At 35.2% G+C, this 26,500-nt stretch overlaps 2 protein-coding genes and 1 pseudogene across 2 annotated transcripts; 1 reads left to right on the top strand and 2 right to left on the bottom strand.

The window, feature by feature from the left end:
- Positions 1-595: 595 nt before the first annotated feature.
- Positions 596-4,333, bottom strand: LOC143611817 (putative LRR receptor-like serine/threonine-protein kinase PAM74). Its single transcript, XM_077085953.1, has 7 exons — positions 3,640-4,333; positions 1,996-2,450; positions 1,774-1,909; positions 1,617-1,688; positions 1,452-1,520; positions 817-888; positions 596-726 (listed from the first exon to the last, which is right to left on the bottom strand). The coding sequence occupies exons 1-7, from the start codon at positions 4,260-4,262 to the stop codon at positions 705-707; spliced, it is 1,449 nt and encodes a 482-aa protein (XP_076942068.1). The 5' UTR covers positions 4,263-4,333; the 3' UTR covers positions 596-704.
- Positions 4,334-14,621: 10,288 nt separating this feature from the next.
- On the top strand, positions 14,622-16,819 carry LOC143611812 (uncharacterized). The gene is made up of 6 exons (XM_077085947.1): positions 14,622-14,783; positions 15,023-15,175; positions 15,371-15,464; positions 15,538-15,620; positions 15,940-16,102; positions 16,584-16,819. Exons 1-6 carry the CDS (start codon positions 14,622-14,624, stop codon positions 16,817-16,819), a joined length of 891 nt encoding a protein of 296 aa, XP_076942062.1.
- Positions 16,820-17,742: 923 nt separating this feature from the next.
- On the bottom strand, positions 17,743-18,622 carry LOC143611811 (ethylene-responsive transcription factor LEP pseudogene; annotated as a pseudogene).
- Between the last annotated feature and the right edge of the window lie 7,878 nt (positions 18,623-26,500).

Genomic DNA, 26,500 nt, shown 5'->3' with positions numbered 1-26,500 from the left:
AGTTTATTAAAGTGCGTGAAAATTCGGATCAAATGTTAATTTGGTAGAATTTCAATTTTTAAATGGTAGAAATATTGGTGACTGTGAAAATGTGTTATCAAGAAACTCACGTAGTCCCACCCGTAACACGCTAACGATTAGATAGGGTACCTAGATGTAAACAAGTTAAGATGGAGCTCATGTAAGCTTATGCTCAGCTCGTTAGTACTAGAGCTCGAGATTAGCTAGTTCACTATTATTATATATAAAATCTCTGTGGTTATATTTATTGTAATTTAATGCATAATAACTATTACGTAAATATACATTTGATATAAAAAAAAATAGTAGTTTTGTAAGTCTACTCTAGTTTGATATGCTTGTGCTCATTTATTGAAACCGATCTCAAATAGCTGAAATCGCCTATACTCTTATTTTCATATAAAATAGAACTTGATTTAGATACTAGCCTATTCAAGAGAGTTAAAAGAGAGAAAAGCTAGCCTATGTTGTAGTCTAGTGCAAAAAGAGTAAACACTTTTAAAAACTGAATTAAATACAAGGGACCAACAATTAATGAATGCACTATATAACTTCACTAAGTACAAACAAGTTTTCTTTCACTTACATAAACAATTAATTAATTCACAAATTTGTAACCAAAAAGAATAAAAATAGAACTTGAATGACACCACCTTGTGGTTTGGTGAAAACTCTTGTACCGCTCAAGAATTTTGTGGGTCAACCCTGAACACCACCAAGGGAAAACCATATTAGATTCCCAAATGACAAACACACATGTTTTTTTAAGGTAAGGTAACAAGGATCAAAGGTTACCTTAAGTTTGATCCTAGTTTCTCTTTGAGGCTGCTCGGAACCCGACCCGTCAAATTATTGTCTTGCAGGAATCTGCAATAACAAATTGTACGAGACGTTATTCAGCCAAGTGTTTGAATACTCTGATGTGTAACTTAATGTTTTAAATATACAAAACTAATATTAGTACAATAATGATTTGCTTTTCAGTAAGTTATTCGTGCCATTAATCAAATGATTAAGTTAATAAAATACGCTGCACATCATACAACAGATTGGCCCCTATGGCCACCATAAGTAACAGATAATGTAACATTCACTTCATCTGCATAGTATTAGTACAATAACATCAGACCTTACATTTCCAGCAATCTATCAATATTTGCCAAAGACGACAAAGAGCGATAAAATAAATTCAGTAAATGGGCTCCATTTTATTTAACTTGTAATGTAAAATCAATTTTCATTTTTCTTGTTATTGTTTTTGGACTCAAAAGACAATCGTACATTCAAAGAAACTTCAGGATTTTAATGTTATTATTTTATTTTATCCATTTTATTAATCTAGCATTTCATAGATCCATTGATTGTGGCATGTTCTTATTTAGTTAAGATAAAAAAGAAATCAACATTAAAAACAAGAATCTAAAACTTACAGAGTCTTTAGCATCCTCAATGTACTGAAATCAGGAAGAGATCCAGACAAGCTATTATTCCCAAGCCATCTGTCAAGTACACCAAACAGTTCATTAAACTTCTAATTCTAAAATAAAACTTTAATTTTGTTACAAAGGTTAATTAGAAATAATTAAGTGTCATACAAGTCATTCAATGCGGTCAAATTCGCAATGTTGGGAGACAAAGATCCTGAAAGTCCCATGCTTGTAAGATTTCTGTAAACAAAACACAAATAAATCAAATTCACATGTAACAAAATGCGATCATGATAAATATTAAGGTCAACTGAAGTCAACTCACAATCCGGTCACGCGAATATTAGTTCCGTTAGAGCATGTAACTCCAGTCCACGCGTTTTCCTTAGGTAAACAAGGATCACCGTTCCAATCAATTGGAGGGTTCTCAAAAGCGTTCTTCAAACCATTCAACCCGATCACTATAAAACACAAAATTTTACAAAAATACAAAAATTATGACCCGAAAATGTGTCATCATAGTACGGTATTCAATAAATGATCATACCATCTCGCGTGTGAGTTCTTCCACCAACAGGAATCACTTCAAACAACTCTCCACCATTAATCAAAGGGCCAAGAGTTGATCCACTAGCAGGAGTTAGTACAATCTTTGTGGGGCCCGCAAGCGGCCACCGGTTGGCAAACAAAACAACACCAGATTGAGTGACATTAAGATTATTATAAAATGTGACATTATTTACAGTAATGCTTAATGATCTTGAAGTTGTTCCGGTGTCGTCTGCGAAGTAGAGGGCAATGTAGTAATCTGAGTTTATGAGGGGTTCAGGAGGCCATCGAAGCTCCATGGGCCGTGGCGGGTTGACCGCTAACTGGGTTTGAAAGATCTTCCTTGGTGGTAGGTTCCAGAAGCCGTTGATGGCTACGTTTTCTCCTTGTGATGGTGTAGGATTGTTGGCACCATGTGGCTCCCAATAACGGTCAAATGGATCATCTGGGAACCTGTAATTTCATGGTTTCTGTTAGACTTTGAATACAAATCTTATGAAAAACCATTCTAGTAATTTAGGGGATTCATTGTGTCGGTTTGCTGGATTGGCGGGTTGAAATTTTCAAACCTAACACAACTCGTATTTTTATTTGTGTAAAAAATGTCAACCATAACCAGGAGACACCGGCCTGTTTAACCATTCATCTGCATGTGTCAAACAGGTTGCGGGTTAAATTGCTCAATCCTAACATGACCGTATTATTATTCGTGTAAAAAACATCAACCATAACCGCATACACTTAAGATCCTGTAACCCGAACATGACCCGCTTTACCCATTTTTCCAACGTGTCAAATGGGTTGGCGGATGATAATCAAGTTCTAAACATGTTAATCAAGTTGGTGGTTTGTAAAAGATAGGTTACACAGGTCATGTTAGTTGGTTAACTTGTGTAACTAAACATGTTGGTGTGTTGAATTGTTCAATCATTTGGTATTGACGGATCAAATCATGTCAAGTTGGAGGGTTGAATTGTTCAGTCGTGCTAGGTTGGTGGGTTGAAAGGTTCAACCCAAACACGACTTATATTTTCATTCATGCCAAAAAATTAACACTAATCCACACACATTTAAATCTTGTAACCCGAAGACGACCAGTTAAAGCCATTTATGTATACATGTCAAACTAGTTGATGGGTGATAATCAACTTGCAAACTTGTTAATCGGGCTAGTAGGTGATAGAAAAAAAAAGCAAAAAATGGGTTCCACGGGTCATAAACAGGTTCGTGGGTCGACTTGTTTAACTAAACAAGTTGGAGGGTCGAATTGTTCAATCAGGCCAAGTTGGTGGGTTGAATTGTTCAACCCGAACATGACTGATATTTTAATTCGTATAAAAAATATCAACCCTAATCTACACATAAACTTGTGCAATCCATTAATTTATGTGTCAAAATGGTTGATAGGGATAATTAAGTTGTAAACGTGCTAGTTGAGTTGGTGGGTTGCAAAGTTGGTTATACGGGTCATAAAAGGGTTTGTCGGTCGACCTGCTTAGCTAAAGGATAAAGGATTAATCAGGTCAACTAAAACACGACGTATTTAACTAAACATGCCAACCTAAACACTACCCGTTTTCTAAAGTGGTTAGATATGCCAACCCATAACCTGATAATTATCAAATTAACAAAACGAACATACCCGATAACCGGTCCATCGTATCCAAAACTGTGCCTTGCAACCAACCTCAGACTTGAATTACCAAAATCCGTTGAATTATACAACGAATCACCCAACAACACCAACTCTAACGCTGATATAAACGGGTTCGAATCCGTATACGTATTTGAAGCCAAACAAACACTCATTGACTTCCCAGCCGCCCGAAACACGCCTTCATAATACGAGGCGTTTCTTTTCAAATAATCCTCGGTCGTATTCACAACGCTCCAAAACGTCCCGTCTACAATCTGATCAAACAAGGGCGGCGTATCAAAACCCCGCCCGTTCACTCCCCCATAATAATAAGTCGTCCGCACGAGGTACTTCCCCGTGCGGTACACGGGGACCACATAGCAAAACTTTTTCCTCTGAAGAAGGGGAAACGTCCTGACCGTGGAAAGCGTCCTGTCCAGGACGCTTCCCGAAATGGTTCGGGGAGTACCCGTTGATATAAACTCGGTGTCGGGAAACCATTGACGGCCCGCGATCACTGAGCCCTCGGTGGCACCGCAGTCGATGAGGTGGGCTCGGGGAGGTTGGGCTTGAGAATGGGAAATGGAGATGAGGGTGAGGGTGAAGAGGAAAGAGAGAAACAAAGCCATTGTTGAATGATGGAATGGAATTGGAATTGGAATTGGGGTGGATGGAATAAGGGAAAGGTAGTGGAGTTGACAGAGTCGTTGACTCAGTAATGGAATGGAAGGAAGCAAGGAATAGAACAGAATAGGAAAGTTGAAGTTGAAGTTGTTGATGGCGACGGTGACGCGGGAACTAAAGTATTATATTCTTTTGCTTGTTTTATTGTTTGGATAAACGGCTTATTTGTTATTTTATTATTTGAATACGTATTATTATTTTTATATAATAAGTTGTTTGATTTGATTGTTTCATTGATGATGAACAGAGCAGCAATTTGGTTTTCACCTTTTATTTTAACTTTCGTGTTAGTTAAATGTGATTTGTAAGAAAAGGATTCAATCAAATCGAAAGTGAAATAACCGGTAAAACCATACTTAACCAGCATAAATAAACTAATAATCTCTTTTCTATTTTATTGAAACTGAACGGTTCGGATTCGGTTGTACCTATAATTTCAGTTCTTTATTTCTTTATTATTATGGGGCTTAATTTAATGCATTAAAAAAAAGTAAACTCTCACAATGGAGTCCGTTAAGGCAAAGCAGGCTCTGAGAAAACAAAAAAAAATTGGACTGAAGGTGAAAATTTTTTTTGCACTAAGTAAAAAGAATATTTTGTTAGGTTTAAACAATTTAATTTTGATATGAACTTACCTGGTTATAATTTTGTAACACCCACAAAATTTTGGTTCAAATTTGACAAGTTTATAAAGTAAAAGTACTAAAAAAATTTATGAGATAAGTAATGGGAAAAATAAAGTAAAGAAATAAAGGCATGTTTATGATAAAGAAATAAGTATGGAAACTCTATCCCACATGGAAAGTGGGAAAAAATGAGAGCACTTTATAAGAAAGGAGTTTCCCATAATAATGTTCTTGTATGACCAACCACTATCACTAGTCCTAGCGGAGGGTGCGAAGCACCCGACGCCCACGGACACGGACTCGGGCGATGAGCGTAATGTGGCGTTTTGATGGCGCACTTTGCACTTCGCACGCATCGCCGCGAGCCGCCTTGAACTATGATCAAGATGTGACAAGCTACCAAAGACCAGGGACTGAAAATAAATATTTAGCACCTTCGCAATATGCGAAGCAACTTCGCGATACACGAAGATGCATGAAGTAACCTCATCCGGTGCTGATACGTGGTAGGTCTAGTGGTTGACTCAGCAAAGCTATTAAGCAACTTCGCGATACGCGAAGAAATCCTTCGCAATACGCGAAGAAATATAATAATAATTGCGGCTAAATTTGTCCTTCGCGCATCGCGAAGCAACTTCGCGATATGCAAAGATGCACAGATTCTGGCTATAAATAGGCAGCCATAGGGATGAAGTCTCCATCACATCACACACACTTTACCTCGGTTTTCGTGTCAAAATCCCGTCATTCCCGATACGCTTGTTGTCTAGAATTACGTGTAAGTAGGAGCGCTGCCCACGTAAAGTTTAAGCATTTCATAGATAAGCCATACAAGGTAGGGGTTCTGCCCGATTATTTTATTATATATAGCTTAGACCCTAGTCGAGGGTATAGTTTATACCTTGATCAGATAATAAGTGAAATTTAGCTTTCATAAGATAAGGTTATGAATAAAATATTATTCTTTATTATAAAGATATTTCTTATGAATGAAGAAATGGGATATATGTACGTTTCTTTATGATAAAGAAACGTAGTTTATAAATGTTTTATAAAATGAAATGAATATCAAGGTAAAGGTTATGCAAATAGACTTGAGGTCTAAAGCTATATCATAGATCTAGTTATTTATAGAATGTTATTCTCGTACTATAGATCCGAGATAAAGATCAGACATCTGTTGGTGAGAAATCTTGAAATCAACAAAAGATGAATACGTCCAAACTTTTTTATAGTGTGAAATGACGTGAATACGTCTATGTACTGTCTTTTTGAAAAGATATTTACTCTTATAAACTATGGACTGTTATCCATATGTAAAGAGTTATGAAAGTATTTGCATGAGAGTTGGTTCAAATCCTCTAAAACGTTTTGATACAAGGTAGTACTAAACACTCAGGCTAAAATACACATGTGTCTGGATCCTTACATATATGTACTGTAGTGGGCACACTACAAACATACTGACCATGAGGCAAATGACTGTCTATAGGGCGACTGAAGTCCGATTATGTGGTTTGTGCGTATGTTTAGTTCCGATGAGATGAGATTGAGACCCACTGAGTCGTTGAACACTATTGGTGTTGTGTCATTACGAATTGTGAAAATGTTTTATTGAGTCAGCGTATTCACCAGTATATAGCTGACGTATTTTCAAACTGTTTTCAGGTAATCAAGAATAAGGTATAGATATGGATATGCTAGTGGAGATAGAAGATCACTAGGCATAAAATGCAGCTGGTGGCTCAGCTAATTTTGTAATGAAGCATATATATTAAACTTGTTTTTAAACAAGTAAATTTTGTAAAACAAACAAGGGTATTTAATTCCCTTTGTTATGAAAATGAATATTTTAAATTAACATTTTCCGCTACAAACTTTGATAAATTGACAAAAGTGGTATCAACTGTGAGTCACACGCTTAAGCCCGAAGGCGGGGTGTGACAAATTTAGGTTGCGTAAAAATTTTTTGTGTAAAAATATGATTAAACATGTCTCAAATGAGCTTAAAACCCATGAACTTTTGGCCGAGAGTAGTACCCCCTTGCCACTAGACCAAGTCAGTGGTTATGTAATTGAGTTTAAACACCAAATATACAGATTGTTTTAATAAAAAATACATATAATTTAAAAAAAACAAAATTCAGACCTAGCTGGGTGTCGGGCCTGTGTCGATCACTAGGTTACCTAACTACTTTATCCCCATGACTATTCATGAACCCACTTACTAAACTAAAAAAAAATATAAGCTGCAAAGTTTTCGTTGAGGTTATAACTTCCCGACAGCAGTTTTCACGGAATTTGTATGCAAAACTGCCTTCGATGAGCTCTGCCACAATAGCTCGCATACCCTCGATATATCCAGTATCCTAAAAGTATATATCAGGGTATACTCATGCCGAGTGTTTCTTCTACATCTTTAACACACAAAATTAAATTAAGAGAGATTTCAACATTCGAGCTAGTGTTAAAACACAAGGACTCGTTAATGGAAAGTTCCCACACTCTATCTAGTTCATCTATTTGCCGAATGAAAAAATGAGCAATGAAATGGGAATCCAAACACTTTAATATATAATGGAAGGCCTTACTACTTCATATGACCCGCTTGGTGTTCATTTGACTCGTATAGGTGAAATCTTGGGCGCAACCGCGCCGTAAACAACATTGATTGCCATAAGAGCCATATGGTGTCACATGGATTGTATGTTCGTCATATGACCCATATGTTTGCCATATGGCATGTATAAGTAAAGTTTCACAACTGTCAGACGTCTCGTACGGTGCCAATGCCCCGTATGTATGCCGTACACCCATATGATAGCTTGGCCCTTAATTTTGATATTTTTGCAGTTTACCTCTCAATTTTCTACGACATTTTAAGTCTTTGAATTTTGATAACGCATATCCATAACATCCGATATTCTGATAATATATTTTGGGAATATGAATAACTTCAAACATCTTCCCTTAACGAGCGAACAAGCCTTTGGATAAGAATCTGACTTTTCTTAAAGTTCCTGTTAATAGGAATATGTTAAGGGTTCGAATTATGATTTGTAAACTTAACCAATACTGTACACCCTACTTTTTAATTATAATTCATGTAAATTCTTTGAAAATACTTCCACACATGTGTTTTAAAAATTTTAAAAAATCTGAGATCATTTTGAGAATATAAGATTATAAGTTGAAAATATTATTAAAAAATTGAACATGTGGTTGTTACAATTGTCAAAGATATTGTCATTCGTATTGTAAGGATATTTGTTTTGGGGCTCGGTAGAGCTGTCGTTGAAATGCTGTACGATTAACACTACATTTGGCGGTATCAAATTCATTCCTTTAATTTTCCTAAAAGTGTTTGGTATCATGTTTTCTTAAAATATTTTGTTTATTGTAGTGTGGATTCCTTTAATTGTCCTTTTTTTTAAAAAGAAAAGCTGAGATGGGATAAAATAATGGGCTTCGAACAAACTAGACGGAGTTGAAAAAAAAAATATTTACATCAATAGAAGAGGGTTTTTAATCCCCTCATCTCAAGCAAATCAATCTTTACGTACCATAAAAAAAATAATAGACAATATTCTCAAAAATCTTTTCACTTCTAACTATATTTTCAAAAATCTTTTCACTTCTAACTTTATTCAGTTAAAAAACCAATATTATTTTTGAAACTTCAAAGAGTCCACCAAGTTGTAAGCAAACCACTTCAAATTAACACTTTTTTGTTCGAAACTAGCACGAGCATTGTCCATTAACATCAACAAAGTCTCCAAATTCACCAAAACTATAATGTTTGTCTCTAGCCAGTTCGCCACTAGTTAAAATATCTTAATCACAACACTCTTATCCTAACTATTTATGATAGAATTTAGTTTGTTTAATTTAAATCAAGTACAATGTGACAACTATTTGTCTATTTCCAAGGGTGAGTGGAGGAATTTATGGTTGGATCGATGTCAATTTGTTTGTAAGCCATTGGCCCGACTTCCAAATTCAAGTTCTTTTGTGGTCCCAACTTTTCTGTGTCATGCATGTTTCAATGATTCATAGGATGATTAATTGTTGTGGGTTCCATAAATCATTAACTGCTTCAATTTCCTTCGTGGCAGTCCACCTTTAATCCGTAACTAGGATTTGATGGTAGTTGAAGGTGATGGCTTTAAGCGCACAGTTTTAGTGGTTCATGCTGACACACGCCTACACCAAGTTCATCATTTAATGCCGGACCACCGATACCATTTATATTAAAACTAGTATTAAACCCCCGCGGGGCGTAAAACCGTGTCAGGTAGCACCCATACCACATCACTGACAACAACAACCAACACCGAAAAAACTCGTATAGAAAGACATAAAAGCAAGAAAAATAAAATCGAACGAAAAGTAAACGTAAAAACGTTGAACCACACACACGAAATGTAAAAGAAAGAAAACAGTAACTAAGTCGATCTAGAACCCGCACGTCGCAACAAGGCAGTTAAACGGGAAAAAAATAGTCGTAAACACATTGAACCACACATGCAAGTTGCAACGTGTTAATCGCAAAATTTATACCAAAACGTAATACAAAAAATTTGTAAAAGATAAAAAGTATAGGGGACCAAAGTTGAAAGAGTAAAAAGTGTTGGGGTTAAATTGTAAAAGTATTGAGATTAAAAGTTAAAAAATTAATGATAAAAAGAAAAATGGATAGAAAAGAAATATGCATCCAAACATGATGTACAAAATAGAAAGCTTGATGTACAACTAATAATGATGTACAAAATAGAAAGCTTGATGTACAACTAATGATGCATACTAAGGTTGCAAATTGTGTGTATATATATATATATATATATTTAATGATAAACGTACCAAGTGTACAAAATGAAGCAAATAACAAACAGTGGCATTTTCGTAAATAGAGCATTTGCGCTACAACAATTTTGAACCATTATAATTCTTTTTACTTCGTATATTTTGCACGTTAATTTTTGTTTGTATTTAATCCAAACAATGTAAATATACCTAAAATGGCTCAAATGAAAACCACTTAAACATTAAAAAAAAAAGATTTTGACTTTAGCTACCATTTTTTTGAAATCTTTAGTAAGAGTATAGTCTTAAAAAATTAAAGTTTAAATGTAGGGGTCTAAAACGAAAATATTGAACCGTATAGATAGCCGACCGTTACTCAATCCATAACGGTCCGCGAAACATGGATTGTTGTGCGCATCACGACCCAACCAGGCATCCTTATTTGGTCTATCCTCTAGACGCATCCCTCCCTAGTCCCTACTAGGTTTTCCTTCGCATGGGCCTCTATGTAGAACTTTTTGGCCCACCGATGGTTAACCAATATGAATTCTTCACTTCCTCTCCACGATCCAAATTACAAAAATACAATGGCGCCATTCCCAACAATAGGTGGAATAACCAGTTACCTATAAAGGTTAACATTTCGGTCGGAGATTATCGACTGTACGTCTTTCACACGTGAGTATTCCTATTTCACCACCCCTTTGCCCTGTGTGCCTTTCACGCATTGAGATGATTGAGCACATCACTCTTCATTGTGATTTAGCTAATCTTATTTGGGGTCGTGTTCAAAAAACAAGTATATTTTATTGGCATTAAAATGCACATATATGATTATAACTCTCTCATCTATCAATCTATTATCTTTTTTCTTTTAGAATTATATGATCTTGTGCCTTTTAATAATCTTATAAAAGTTTATGAGCCATAAGATTCCCACGTTTCAGAAATCCTAAGATAAAAAAAAAATATGCTTATATGTTTTTTAAAAAGCTCCGTTCTAAAAGTCACTTGAAGTAGATGCCGTTGGTGTACCATTCAAACATTGTCTGGATCTAAATTCTAAATGAAGTAACCGTATTAATGATTGTAAATTTAATGGTTCCAATTTTGTGTTTTTTTGTGTACTTGCAGGATGACATTGATGCTTCATAATAATAACTAATTATAATGTACCATGAAATGACGTTGGTTATTGTCTTCTTACCACAGAACATTACCGTACTTTTTTTTTGGTTGGTTTCGTATATTTACAAATGAGAAAATAGCATTCACGTTTATAAAAGTATGAACAGTATTATTCCTACTTATTTATCATACTTTTAAGCCTGAAGAAATGTGTAAATTTGTTATTTTATTTCGGTTTTGGGATGTGAAATTTGTAAGATATAACATCAGGATGAGCCCACCATATCTTCATGTATAAGCAAGTTGAATATTGTGCATGTTCACTCAATTTCATAAGTTTGGTTGGATATTTTGTTCTAGTTATGTATTCATAAGTTTGGTTGGATATTTTGTTCTAGTTATTACGTAGGGGTTGTTTGGTAATTTTGTATTGAACAATTAAGCAGGCTTACTAATTATAACAGGTTGCTTTTGAATTTTTATGAAATCAAATGGGTGTGTCAAAATGTAGAAAAAGGAAGTATGGGTTGCACAAACGTAACCAGAGGGGTGCTACGTTGAGATAAGAATGTGTATGCTGGTTGATATGTTGAACTAGCGTATAGTACGCTGATCTCGGCGTATGATATGCGGGCCCGGTTTGAGCTAGACTTTTTGCTAAATTGCTAGTTTTGTTTAATATGTTGGTTTATTTACATTTCTTGTTAACCATTAAAAAACTTCATGAGCTATTAGGATGTGTCTTTTAATTTAACCAAACATATTTTTACCTCTAATTGATTCAAAGTAGCCTATAAAAAAACCATTAAGAGGCTACCAATTAGCTCATTTGTATTTGTGTTATCCAGTATTGGTTTTTTCACATCCCTAAACTGAAATGTAGCCTATAAAGATAAGACCAAAATGTTCCATGCAGTTTGCTTAGTAACTTTCAGGGCCGGCTCCAAAAAAAAAAAAAAAAATTGGGACGAAGGCGAAAATTTTTTTAGGCCTTAAGTAAAAGGAGTATTTTGTTGGGATTTAATTTTGATATGGGCTTAATTGGTTATAATTTAGGTTATGTAAAAAAGTTTTGTATAAAAATAAGATTAAACATGTCAAATGAGACTAGAACCCATACCCTTTTTGTTGAGAGTAATATCTCTTTGCAACTAGACCAAACTAGTAGTCATGTAATTCAATTTAAACACTAAATATACATATTGTTTTTAATAACGATACATGCCCTGCTTGCGGTCCTCGCATATAATGGATATATGTGTGAACCCTCGGTTGGGCAAAAGTGAAATTACACTAATTTTGACGTTATCTTATTAATCTCGTGAAAATAACGTTAAAAGTGGCGGAAGGTTAATCAGGCATCATGTGGTGGCGTTGATAGCCGAAAAACAAGGGTACATGGATGGTTGAGTGTTATGTGCTTTATGTTCAAGGCTTGATGCAAAACTACTATCGAGCCGGTGGCCTCACCGGAAGCAGCCTCTATTCCTACGGGGTAGAGGTAAGGCTGTCTACATCTTACCCTCCACAGACCCTACCATAGCTTTGCTATTGGTGGGATATACCGAGTACGATGATGATGATGATTTTAATAACAATACATATAATTCTTAAAAAAAAAAATTCGGGCCTAGCGGGGTGTCGGGCCTGTGGCCGTCGACCACCCTGCCACCCCTTAAGGCCGGCCTTGATTACTTTGTGGGGTATTTGGAAGAAACGAAATGCCTTGGTTCATAAAGGGATTTCTATCCAATTAAATAATTTGACGGAAGAGATAAAAGTGCTTGGTTTTCTTTGGATTAAAATTAGGTCGAAAAGTTTTGGGCTTTCATGGGAAGATTGGTGTACTTTCCGTTTGTAATGTAGTAGCTTGTGATTGGTGTGTTTGTTTTTGGTGGCTGTATTTGATGATTTCTAGTTCCTTGCTAGAGTTTTAATAAAATTTGCTGGCCGTTCAAAAAAAAAAATTGGTTTTTTACTTAGTTAAGCTACGGGCTGGTTATGAGTGGCTGAGTTACTGGGCTAAAGTCTACAATGGTTGAACATGCGAGCAAATGAGCAACCCACAATTAGTCACCCAAGATTCCTGTCACATACTCACATAAAAGCATAACTCATGCATCATTGCATTGAAGCGTGTGAGCTAGAAATCAATGAATGCTTTGGATGCCACAGCTATGAAAAACGTTGCAATACCAAGGCAAAGGGCCAAAACAGTTAGTACGGAAAGACGGAAGTACAAGGGTGGTATGGTAATCTCTAAATGGGTAGTTGGAGGATGTTAATAGAAGTCAAAGCAGAATCTTAACTACTTGGGGCTAAGTTTAAGCTCTAAATATCTTTTAGTTTAGATAATAAGTTTGTTTTGAGAATTCCTAGTTCGAGCCCTAGTAGGAATATATAACCGGATAATATATAAACCCCTTAGGCTTTTCTCTTTAACTACCTTCGTATTTTTGTTTTCAAATTTAATAAAAATAAAAAGAGTCGATTGTGTGTTGATCAAACCTATGTGTTCGTGTGTGATTTATGCTCTCGAAGTTTAACAACCTCATATGTTAGTACAAGCTTTGTCCTGTTTCTAGCCGTTTATCACTCAATATGTCGGGTCTTATATATGTAGGAAATTGTTGAGAGTCGAGAGAGGATGTCTTGTCATATTCTATTCTTGATCGCATGCCCCCATGTGAGTGAGTATCCTAAGTGTTTTAAGATTGTCACATGTCTTTGGTCCCCCTCACGGTTCATGATGAACCACGAAAACATCCCTTGGTTGCTTTTTTTCTTTTGCCACAATTAATAGCTAGGAAATTAATGTAAAGCTCTCTTTCACCATAGATTTTTTGAATGCAATTGAAGTGCTTTACTTGCTTTTCCTTGGTATTTACAAAGGTGAGAACTATATAGGTAGAAGCCTTAATAGAGTTATAGTACTCACAAGCTCACATATTACTTAAATTTTGGGCTTTTCACTGGCTTGGGCTTAGGGATGACAATGGGTCTGGTTTGGGACGAGTTTAAGTATTCTCAAAATCATATCTGATTATTAAAGCTCGTCATGAACCTGTCCCAAACCCTTTGGGTAATTACCCGTCGGGTTTTGGGTTTTTTTTATCAGGTTGTGACATAATACTCATCGAGTATAACAGACCCATAACCCGTGCTAGCTACTATCACAAAAATCCCATTGCAACTTCATTCATCCTTCCAATACACTCATTCCTATAAACTATTTTCCTACAAGACGAAAACGAAAAAATGTATACAAGAGTACACGTATACAAATACAACATCAAAAAAGTCATATATAAGATAATATATAAAATAGATTCGGATCAAATACAAATTAAATTAACGTGCTAACTGTAAGAATCAAGTAGCGTAATTATATATACAACATAGTGATAGTGTAGTGTAATTACACTACGATTTATTTACATAATTACACTACTCGTGAATATAATCATACTACTTGATTCTCACAGTTAGCATTTTGTACGTTAACTTTTCCCTGTATAAAAAATAGTTATGTCAAGTACATTGGGTATATCATTGGGTAATTTGATATATTACAAATCCCAAACCCCTGAAAAAGAACTCCCTTAGGCGTAGCACCAGACGAATGGTGCAAATCCATCCACGCCAAAACAAAACATAGACATGAATCCGGCATTCGAATGCGACTTTCCTTCGCCACTAATAAATTCCCTCCGTCTCTGTAACCAACTTTCCATCTGCATTTGCAACATGAAGCTGCTTCTTCATCTTCTCAATCCACATACCACCATCAAATTAAGAGCATCTTCCACTTCCACTTCCACTTCCACTTCCACTTCCACTTCCGCATCCAAACACCAACCTTCCGTTTCCTTGATCCAAGGAGCTTCCAGAGGCATAGGCCTTGAATTCGTAAGCATTTCTAAATTCCTTCAATATTCACTCACAGATATCGGATTTTCATCATTTACCGTTTGAGTTCTCTATTTTGTAGTTGTTAATCCGGTCATTGCTTCAGATTTTGGTAGAATGTGACTAACAAGTTCATTTATGTTTAGAATTTGATTGAAATTGTTGATGATTATCTCTTGTTTTTTGATTGGATGGAGAACTGGCATAAACCCGAGGATTTCAATTTGTATGTTTTGCAGGTGAAGCAGTTGCTAGAGAGAAATTCTCAAGAGCATGTGATTGCTACATGCCGGAATCCGCATGAATCATCCGGATTGACCGAGTTAAAAAACAGATTTGCAGAAAGACTGCATATTCAAAGGCTGGATCTTACAGTTGAAACCACAATACAGGTTACTTGTTCTTGATTTAACATGTCCACTAGAATAAACTCTAGACAAACATTTAGTATGAACAGATAATATGATGACTATATAGAATCTAGAATTCTGTTTTGCAGCACTTGAATGTTTTAGATATGTTTTTTTAATACCAAATCAGCAATTGTATGGACAAACAAAGAACTAACTAACACGGCATTTTTTCAGGACTCTGCAAAAGCCATACGTGAGCGGTATGGCTACTTAAATCTTCTTGTTAATGCTTCTGGCATTCTCTCTATACCTGATAAACTACAACCAGGTATGTATAGTTAGTTATATCTAATCCATAGTTTTGTTGTGCATACTTAGATTTTATATAATTTTGGACACAGAAACAACATTAACCAAAGTGGAAAGATCATCATTGCTGCTTGCTTATGATATCAATGCAGTCGGTCCTATTTTGGTAACCAAGGTAACAACCAACGGCTTTGTTAAAAACGTTTCATTCTCTTTCAAGAACTTTTATAGTTTTATTATGGATTAACAAATCGTAAAACGATTATTGCACAATGGTCCCTGTGGTTTGAATTGAACATATTAGTCCAAACATTTATAAGAAGCAATGTTTGCACAAATGGTCACTGTGTTAAGGGCCTCTCACAAATGTTTGTACTAAATTTGAAAATTATAAAATCTGGGGGACCAAACTTGCATTATGGTCAAACCACAGGGCCTATTTGTGCAATTTTCTATATTGTAAATGACAAAATGAACACTGGTTACAAATGCAGCATATGCGGCCTTTGTTAAAGGTTGGAGGTGGGCCAGGTGGCACCGGAACCGAACGAGATGTTGCAGTTGTGGCTAACATAAGTGCCCGAGTTGGCTCCATTGGTGACAACCGGTTAGGCGGATGGCATTCGTATCGAGCCTCCAAGACCGCACTTAATCAATGTAAGAACTTTCACTTAGAATGTGATAAAGAACTTGTCAAATAATTGGTCAAAGCAAGTTGTTTTTAGAGTGCTGGCTTTGAAGGAGGGCAGGGTGGTCGACGGTCCTTGGCCCAATCACCCCGGTAGGCCCGGTTTTTTTTTTTAATTTATTTTTATGAAAAAAATATGTAATTTTAGTGTGTAAACCCAATTACTCAACTCCTTTAAGCCTATTTTTATAAAAAAAAATTTTGCACAACCCAAATCATAACCAACTAAGCACATTTAAAAATGTAATTGTTTAAAGTTTAAACAATTATTTTCTGTAACATTGCGTTTTGAGTTTCAAATTTGAGTCACATGTGATTTTAAACCCAACAATATAACCCTTTTACTTAAGGCCCAAAAAATTTTAACGATTCCCGGAGATGACCCTGATTTTTAGTACAGTTACAATGTGTCGGGTTGGGCTGAAATGAATGTGTTGATGACGTGTGTAGTGACGAAATGCGTAGCTGTTGAGTTGGCTCGAAAGAAGGATCCGGTAATATGCATTTTATTGCATCCTGGTACGGTGGATACAGATCTTTCCAGACCGTTCCAGAAGAATGTTCCGAAGGACAAGTTGTTTACTAAAGAATTCTCTGTGCAAAAGCTGTTGAGCATCATTGAGAGGAGCAAAAGGCATGATAATGGTAAGTTCTTTGCTTGGGATGGTGAAGAGATTCCTTGGTGATTGGGAATTAAGGTATGGATACAATGAGGGCCGAATTCTTTGGACCGGGTCGAGGTCTCGGTTTATGTGACTGATAAGTGAGGGAGAGGCTGTACTGTTGTAGTGTTTTGTGTTTTGTGTTTGTAAAGAAATAGAGTTACATGTGTAAAGGGAGACATTGTTAGATGGAATATTTGCATGTGTTGTGCATTAAGTGTTGAACTATCTACGTGGATATATGTCAAAGCCATCAAAAGTTGAGGTAGATTTGTTTTGAGCTCTGTGTTTAAAACATGACTTTTACTAATTTTATAAGAATATTGTGCCTGTGGATTAGTTAATTTATTATATTTGAGTATATATAATATTAGGGAAAAGAAATCAACGCATAACACCAATTATTGCCACAATATAAGTAGACCATGTGCAGGCTCTAATACCTACATATGGTAGGTTATTTGTAGTTAGTTAAAGAACATATAACAAATTAGCTTGATAAAAGTTTACATACATGTGTGTATTTACGTAAATAATAGACTCATTCAGACTCATTATGTTCGAACTCAATATAAGTAGTTCATGCCTGTATTTTACTATCAAACCAACTCCAATAAAAGCTCAAACTCGAGCTCTTGTATAGTTGGCTTCATTTAAGTTATTCTTGAACTGATCTTGAGTAGCCCATAAGTTGTTCGGCTTACTTATACACATGGCGCTTTTTTTAGTTATATATTATCAATCTTTTGGACATTAAGCTCTTAAAAGAAACTTAAACCTTTTCAAATTCGTTAGTTTCAACTTTCAAGAGAAGTTAAACATAAATCATGGACCAATTACATACCAAATAACACAAGAAAACCCATACACTTAACTAAACAAACCATCACTCACAGCACAACACGTCATTACATCTTCTCTTGTCGGTCACGATGATCGGAGGATGGAGGGACGGCCCAACTCACCGCATTCACACTCTGCCCATTAACAACCATACAACAGCCAAGAGGCACATTACTAAACACAAAACAAAACTCACCCAAAAAACGACGAAGAAGACATTGAACTAAGTGAAAACGAATCAGCAGAAGGATCAGAAACCGGAGGCATTTGCCCAAAAAGCGGGCTGTGTACATACTCGCAACCATCAAATCCTACATACGACGAAAACACAGGCGATAAACCCGACCCGTCCCCAAACATCAGCCCATCTTGTCCTTGGACTATATTATTATTATCTTGTCCCCTGCCTGAAAAGTTACCACCAACGTTAATGTTGTCATTAATACATGCATAACTATTACCTCCCTGCTTTAACGAATTACCCACATAATTACCACCCATGATCACAGGGTTTGAATAATATTCATCTACTACTTGAGGCTGATGAAACCCATTATTATCCACCATACCAAATTCAGTATTTGACTGATAATCAAACTCACTATACTGAAACTGATAATTATGGTTTGCAAACTGTGACGGCTGCTGCTGCTGTGGTGGTGGTGTTGGTATAGTTACACCAAATGAAGGATCGTCCGGAGATGGTATGGAGGTGACGGACGATCCAAGCGGCATGTCCGAGTATATAAAGTTGGTTCGAGCCTGGTTCCCGCGCATGGAGCGGGCAGCGCGGTCGTAAGCAATGGCGGCTTCTTCAGCAGTATCGAAGGTACCGAGCCAATGTCTTTGTTTGGTTGTTGGATCTCTTATCTCGGCCGCGTATCGTCCCCACGGACGCCTGCGGACGCCTAAGAACTTGGCTTGCTTGGAAGTGGTTTCTTGGGATGACTTAGAGGCCTTGGAAGGTGGTGAAAGGATGTTCATGATGGCAATTAAGTTGGATTGTTACGTTAATGGGAAGTGATTAGTATGGTTGTTGCTTGTTTATGAGAAGATGTATGTTGCTATATATAACCGGCAATCGGTACCACCGGAAGAATCTTGTGAGTATACTATTTTGATTATTTATGTGCACTTTAGTTACATGATTAAAGTAGTGTTAGTAGCTTTTGTTGTTAATATTAATAATTTTAGTATTTAAAAAATGCACATCCTCTTATCTTTTTATGGGGTTTTTTTTTTATAGTTTTAGAAGTATTTATTTAAATCGCAAACAAACCCAAACCTGACAAACATTAAATATTCGAGACGAGTATTTAGATAAGAGATAAGATTTAGAATTTTAGGAGTATGAGACGTTGTTAGGGTATAGGGACACTCCCTAATTTATCCAAGTTTCTAGCCTATGCTGGAGTGTCTATCACCCAAATTGAAAATAAAGTATCCAAATTTGAAAGGGCAGTTTTCACTTAAACCCAAAGTACCTGAACGCGTATTCAACGCTCATCTTTAGGTTTCTCTTAGGATCGTGAACTCGATTATTTTTCCCGATTAAACTGTGCGATATGCAAGGGCAGTGTTCCCAAAGTACCAAATTTCACTACCAAAAGGTGCCCCGTGCACCCTTAGGTGATACCAACCCAAGTACCTAAAACATTCTTACCCTTTTACCTAACGATGGTTGCAAACATTTAATTTTAATTTTTTGATATTTGTCCTTGATAATAGAATAATATACTAATTTACTAACTTTTGTTTTTATATTTCTAATTTTATTGAATAGTAGAAACGTATGTGAGAATGCCAATAAATAAATATTAACAGACTAGTGAGTGTATATACTAGATATCCGTAGGTAAACCTTGTACCTAACAGGTAATTACAAGCATATACTTGACGGGTATCTCGGTAACAATTCGAGTATAGGACACAAATTAGTAATCAAGTATTCGACTAAGACTATCGATAGACATCCCACATTGGTATGTTTCATTGCCATTCTTGTAAAATGTGCCTAGATCAATTTGGTGAAACCGACAATAAACTTGCTAAAATGACTTTTAGACGTGAGTATGTTAAAAAGCTTATTTTAATCCACTAATGTTAGACAGGCGAAAAATTGCTGAGTTTTCGGGCAAAAACTTTTTTCCGACGACTAACGATGCTAGGTTTGTGTTAGTCACGAATCGTTGGAGCAAATATGTTAAAAGTTGGAACCATCAGCAGACATTTCGTTAGTCGAGGCTGCTATTTGTCAATAGTAAATAGTTAAGATTATTTAAATCCAATTCTCCAATAAAGAATGGATGTATACTAAGAATGATAATAATTGGTGTATTAGACATGATTTAATAAATGAAGTGGGTAGTTTCTTATCATTTGGCGTGTCTAATGACAGATATGACGAAAGACTATCGAAATCATTTGGGGAACCAATTGAACAAATCACTCAAAAAATTAAACAGTTGCATCACATCGACGCTATAGAAGAGGCCGTCAGTCAAATTTTCGATGGGACGACCACATGTTCAATGAAACAACAATATCAATCCAAGCTTCATTTAAAATTGCACATTATCATTATCAACAAAATCTCCTAATTTTGTTAGGTTCTTGGTATTTAAATGCTTCATGTCAAATTATTTTAGTGTACATGTACAAGATCTTCTCAATTACTGGCATATCTTCTCGAGCCATATTATATGCAATCTATTTTAGATTTTGGGGATTTTGAACAAACTTAGCTAGGGGGTTTGACTGCTGCTATAAATCAAATATGGCGATGTGACTAATGCCCCAGGATATCAATTTTGGGGACTACTTTGAACACTGTTATTATTATTTTTTTAAACCATTTTTAACGAGAAATTTCTTTAATTATTGTCGTTTATGTGACTGGCTTGAACTCAAGACCTTTCGAACTCTCCCAACTCAAGATGTTTAAAGGCTATGTCTTTGTCAATAGACCACCAACCCATTAATTACGGTTAAATGAGTCCTAAATAATTAATATATTGATTCGTTTTTACAATTATTCAATCATCGAAATTTGGGAAAGGTAGAGGTTTAGTTATCGTGTTAAATATTAAAATTGTTGATTTGAGTGCATGAATGAATGAATATGATGAGCTCCACATGCTCTCACAAAACTTGATTAGGTTCATTTTGTCCTACCTACGTTTGCATTCATCTTTTTGTCACCTTTTTTCTCTTTTCCTTCACCATCTTCTAGTTCCATGTCAAATGGTTTTATCTTTTAACAATTAATCACTATCTCTCTCACACACAAACATGTGCTTATGCATGTTACTTGACCTAATTATAGACATATATAATTAACAAATATTAATTATAAGTTCTCTTCATGTTCATCAATGGAAACAAAAATCAGGGTATGATTGGATGATTAATATTCATCATTTGATTCACTCCGTTCCAATGCAGGTTCTTTTATCGTAGTATAATTAGAAGAGACATATATTTAGTGTTTTAAAGTGGTTAAGACGGTAAAAATTACATACCTATGCTATGCATATAATACCCATAATTCACCATTCGCTTTTACCTCAGCGTCGCATCACTATCTCATCCATCGTTCACCTTCACCACACTTAGTAGTATCCCCACCATTCACCATTTACACTTTTATAAATTTGTTTCTAACAAAAATAACACATATACATGTGTCTTTACCACATATGTGCAAGCCTCAATGCAAGAGAAGAACTAGAACAACCGTGGTGTAGCCACGATTTGCACCATTGGGTGAGAGTTGGGCGCTCTTACCAATCACATACCATCACATCTCCACGCTCCTCCATGACCATATCACATGCCCTTAGAAACAAGGGCGGACCTGGTCTCTCCCTTGGTGGGGAGTGTGTGTGTGTAGGGGGGGGGGGGGTTAAATAATTCATAAACAACTTAGTGCAATCTACTAGCCCATGTTCAAACAAGTCCAAATACCCAACCCATCTAGATGATTAGGAAAAAAAAACAAGAAAGAAAAGAGCGGCAATCACAAATTCATCCTGGATAAGTCGCTAGGCGTGAAGACGAGTAGCGAAGCAACGACTGACGATCGTGCGCCCATCTCCCTCGCCGACCAACGACTAATGTTATGACAAGATTTCAAAAATGAAAACATGAAGGGAATGACGTACTTTAGATATTTATAATGATATTTTTTTAATAATACTTGACATACTTTTGTAATGATATTTGATGTACTTTCTTGATTATCTTTTTTTATACAACCCGACCTTAACCAGACCAATTTTATTTTTATAAAATAAAAACCTCTATAGACTCCTAACATCAATTTATTTTTAAAATTGTACGACTTAATGTTTGATTAGGTAGAAAGAAGAAACGGCCATAATTTTTACAGGATATGACAATTAATCATGCCTAGTAAAATCTCATCAATAACGAGCTTATTTTTATAAAGCGATTACAAATATCCGCCCCATGAAAAAAAAATCATGGATCTATCACTGCTAGAAGTTAAAGGAATCACTTTTAAGACTCTAGGATATATAGAAATGGGATCTTTACGCATCTTTTATCCTGTGAATCAGAGTCAAAGGACTTTTGGAACTACCTTTCTTTCTTATTTGATGAGGTGTTGTTTGCCTACATCTTATCCTGTCATGACTTTATCAATAAGCTCATTATTGATGAGATTTTACTAGGTATGATTAATTTTCATATCATGTACAAATTATGACCGTTTCTTCTTAGTTCTTTATACTTGATCAAACATTAAGTGGTACAATTTTAAAAATAAATTGATGTTTGGAGTCTATAAGGTTTTTTATTTTATAGTTTGACTATGTACGTTAGCTGCAATATTGATCCAATTTTTTTTAGGTTTTTATTATGTCCGATTCTTTGTCTTCGATCACAACTCTTTTAGCTCTCAATCCCTCAAATGTTCAGCAGGAATTACAACCACTAGAGACAGGCAACCTTGATGGACTTCCCTGTCATAGAGCTGTGATACAAAAACCATCCGAAGTAAAATCCGAGGTCACTAGATCGTTAAAATGATTTCTCTTAGAGAAATCTGAGATATGATTTCTCTAAGAAAAATCCTATTTAGGATTCTGCGAAAACTTCTTTATGAAAACCGTTTCATTCTAGAATGCGCCTTACACCCATAAAGCATACCAATGACTTGATTAATAATTATTTTTTGATGATCTCTCATTCTTATACAAAAACGGAAATTTGAAATGACTCTTTAGACAAAAAGTTTTTGGGATAAATGACCAAAATAACCCTTTTTATCAATAACATTCTTTGCTAGCCCACTCAAAACAAAAAATACCCAAAATGATCGCTTTTTAAACTGTAGGACCCAGCATATTAGAACTGATATCCAACAAATCTATTTGACACCCTTCCGTTTTTGAACCAACCACATCTAGACACGTATACATTTAAATGATCAGCCATAAATCCGGGCTTCATATATATTATGCCAGGCCTTATATCTATTCTCTCAGGCTTCATATCTATTCTGCCGGGGCCGACGGAATAATATTACATAAGAAAATGAAGCCCGACGGAATAGATACGAAGGCCTGACAGAATAGATTTATGGCCAACCGTTTAAGTGTACACGTGTCTAGATGTGGTTGGTTCATAAACGAAAGAGTGTCAAATAGATTTGTCAGATGTCAGTTTTAATATGTTGGATCCGACAGTTTAGAAAGTGATCGTTTTAGACAATTTTTTATTTGAATGGGTTTGTCAAGGAATGCTGTTGGCAAAAAAAAAAGACCATTTCGGTCATTATCTCAAGTTTTTATAAGGACCAGCCCACCTTATCAGTTTTTAAATCCCAACTGGGCTTAGATGAGGCCCGCAACTATTGAGCTAATCAAGCCTGTTTGGTTCTTGAAGAGCCATCAATTCAAGGCATCTCTCTTTTTGAGTGTTTCTATGACAGGCCTAAAAGCACTCGATTGCTTTTCTTAACCTTGCAAAGATTATGGTGTTTCACGAGTTGTACGCGTCTTTCTCTATATCACCGATTTTCACGCTTTCCATCTACCTACTTCTTAAACACTAACATGTTCTCAAATGCTTCTCCTTTATTTAAATACTAGGTTAGTGACCCGTGTAACACACAGGTTAAATGCATACTAAAGTGCATATATAAAAAATTGTTTATATATTTGTGAATTTATAAATTTTGACGTGGTATCAACAAATCAATTTGAAAAAATCTTAAGTTTTCCAAACGAAATTTGTATTATGATTAATCCATATTACACAATAACTTTCAAAATACAAAATACAATGTCACCAAATGATTCCTTCCTGAATAGATGTTATAATCAAAACATCACTTACTTCCCAAACTAAAAAAAAAACATGTAAACAAAATATTGACACTACCCCCCCCCCTTTTCTTGACTTATTGTAGGAATTACATGCTTTACTCACCAATTTTTTCATTTCTACCATATTACAACCTGGGTTCAGCTCTTAATTGATGACCCGTCAACCCAACCTTAGAATTGTACAAAAAATGGTCTCATTTGACCAAATCCCATGTGCAATTTGATTACTTATAGGTTGGGATTGAAAAACAATTTCTTTAACTATATAAAAAAACCCATTAACACAACCAAATTTGGCACAATGTTAAAACTTACACACTAATAAGAAAAAAATCAAGTTCATGGAAACGCCGACTAATTCTGTAATATGCAGCAACAAGTGCGTGCCTTTTTCTGCACCAATCTCCCATGGTAAAATTTGGCCTCCAATAATCATATATGTATCAAGTATAAAAGCCAGCTTAACATTTGAGCATCTTTACTATATTTGAGCCAATGAACAACTACTTCTTTAAAATTCCTACTGCAAGGAAAGATATATAATAAAAATAAAACATAGCTAAGAGGGAAAAACGGGCCAAGCACGTTGAGAGTTGTTAAATCATTTTTTATTCGAAAAAATATATATGTTTATTCCAATAACATTAATTTTTGTAATCATGATTAACACAATAATCAGTTGTAAACGTGTTTTTGAGTGAACCCAGCTTCTCCTTGTAATAAATATGGCCTCTTTAACATGAACTCATTACCAATACATATGTGGTAGTGGTGTATTTGAGTCAACCTAGGTTCTCTCGATAATAAAAAAAAGACCCCTTTTACTCAAACCTGTTACCAACCCATATGAGCTATCCAGGTTGCCACCTTAACTGATATTTGTTTATGGTAATCTCAAGCCTATCAAGTTATGGATATGGGTTTACTTGACTTACTTTAAATATCCATATCAACCCTATCAAATATTACAAAACCAGATTATTTGTTTTAGTTAGCTATGGTCAGATTACAAAACTACGCTTCTAGAATATATTGGCATATTACATTTATGTTAAATAACGTATTCAACACTTTGGTTAGAGTTGACTGTTGTGAATTGTTAAAAAGCCCCTTCCATAATTAATATCCAGATTTGCCCCTATAATGTGTACAGGAAAGAGAGAATACACTATCAAAATATTAATCAGTGCATGTAACCAGACTCCCTCCAACTGCAATATGTTAGTTTCAACCATCCACCAAATACTAAAATTCCAAATCTTAGTTTGAATTTTAAATTAGATCATACTTGAATTTCATCTATTGTTACAACAATACATGAATGGTAGTTCTAATACATTTATAGGTTTCAGTAAGTTATGAATTACAATTTGCACAATGCTTGCATAGCCAGTTAGGGTCAAAAATTAATTAACACAAGTCTAAGAGGGCACGTTGACAGGGGGTTTACTTATAGTTGGTTTTAGGAATTTGTCATGCTTATGTTAATTCATGCTTAATGTCAGCTCTTTGCTGAACTTTAACAAAGTGTATTGCTATTGAAGTTGGTTAATGAGAGTAGGTTTTCGCTAGTAAAAAAAACCTTAGCCCCTAACTCATTTGCATCCAATGTCAATTTTGGCTATTTGATGCTTAAAAAACTTCACTATGAAGTTACAAAAAATACAAAAATAAATAAATAAATAAATAAAATGAAAGACCAATGAATTGCAATACCGGAAAGAAAAATACAGTTATTTGACGGTTCTTTCATGATTAAAATCAGCTGGGAGTTACAAATATAAACTTCGAATTAGAAAAAGTAAATCTATTAACATTATAACCACAATAAACATACCCGCTTAAAACCCTAAATCGTTGGCTGGAGAAGAGGAAAAAAAATATTAGGAAACAAAAAACTGAGAGTTAAATAGCATACCTTCACATATTGCGAACCAGGAGGATGATTAATCATCGATTTAATTGAAATATATTGGGTATAAATTATGATTCAACGATTCTTCAAACAGCTGATTAACACCCATCCAATTCTTCATGATTAACACCCGTTAAATAACCACAATTAATATCGTATGACCGATTGCTCTCTGTGAGCATCCAAATCATTATATTTTGTTGGAGATGGAGAAAAGGAATTGTGAAGATGAAATCCTGATATGATAACCCGTGGAATAGAAATAGAAAATAGAAAAATAAAAAAAAGTAAAAAGAAAACCTAAATAAGAGTGATGGGCAGTAAAACAAAAATCTGGATCATTGTGGAGGGGACACATGTCCCATATAGGTTTCCTTTATCAGACCAACTAGTTTTATAGCCTGTGTCACACACGTGATTATCCAAATTATAAATTACAAGTAAAACAAGTAATTATATAACATATTTGAAAAAATATATTACATCTATGTCTGAATCTATAATATTTGTACATAAATTAATTTTATTTATATCAAAAAATGATTTTTTTTTAAATGAAATTAATAAAAAATATGCACGTACAAATTCTAACTT

This window comes from Bidens hawaiensis, unplaced genomic scaffold, assembly GCF_021521415.1.
Source record: "Bidens hawaiensis isolate Kalapana, Puna unplaced genomic scaffold, B.hawaiensis_p1.1 tig00032406_1, whole genome shotgun sequence".
In the NCBI taxonomy this organism is placed as follows: Eukaryota; Viridiplantae; Streptophyta; class Magnoliopsida; order Asterales; family Asteraceae; genus Bidens; species Bidens hawaiensis.
Note: the sequence above shows the minus strand (reverse complement) of the source record. Positions and strands in the feature narration are given on the sequence as shown.

Bases quoted from the DNA above. Each gene is read 5' to 3' on its own strand.
- LOC143611817 (XM_077085953.1), bottom strand. From the start codon at position 4,262: ATGGCTTTGTTTCTCTCTTTCCTCTTCACCCTCACCCTCATCTCCATT. The intron at 889-1,451 runs GTAAGTTTTAGA...TTGTTATTGCAG, and splicing joins TTGAGGATGCTAAAGACTCT to ATTCCTGCAAGACAATAATT. The intron at 727-816 runs GTAACCTTTGAT...GGTGGTGTTCAG, and splicing joins AAACTAGGATCAAACTTAAG to GGTTGACCCACAAAATTCTT.
- LOC143611812 (XM_077085947.1), top strand. From the start codon at position 14,622: ATGAAGCTGCTTCTTCATCTTCTCAATCCACATACCACCATCAAATTA. The intron at 15,176-15,370 runs GTTACTTGTTCT...GCATTTTTTCAG, and splicing joins CAGTTGAAACCACAATACAG to GACTCTGCAAAAGCCATACG. The intron at 16,103-16,583 runs GTAAGAACTTTC...TGACGTGTGTAG, and splicing joins CAAGACCGCACTTAATCAAT to TGACGAAATGCGTAGCTGTT.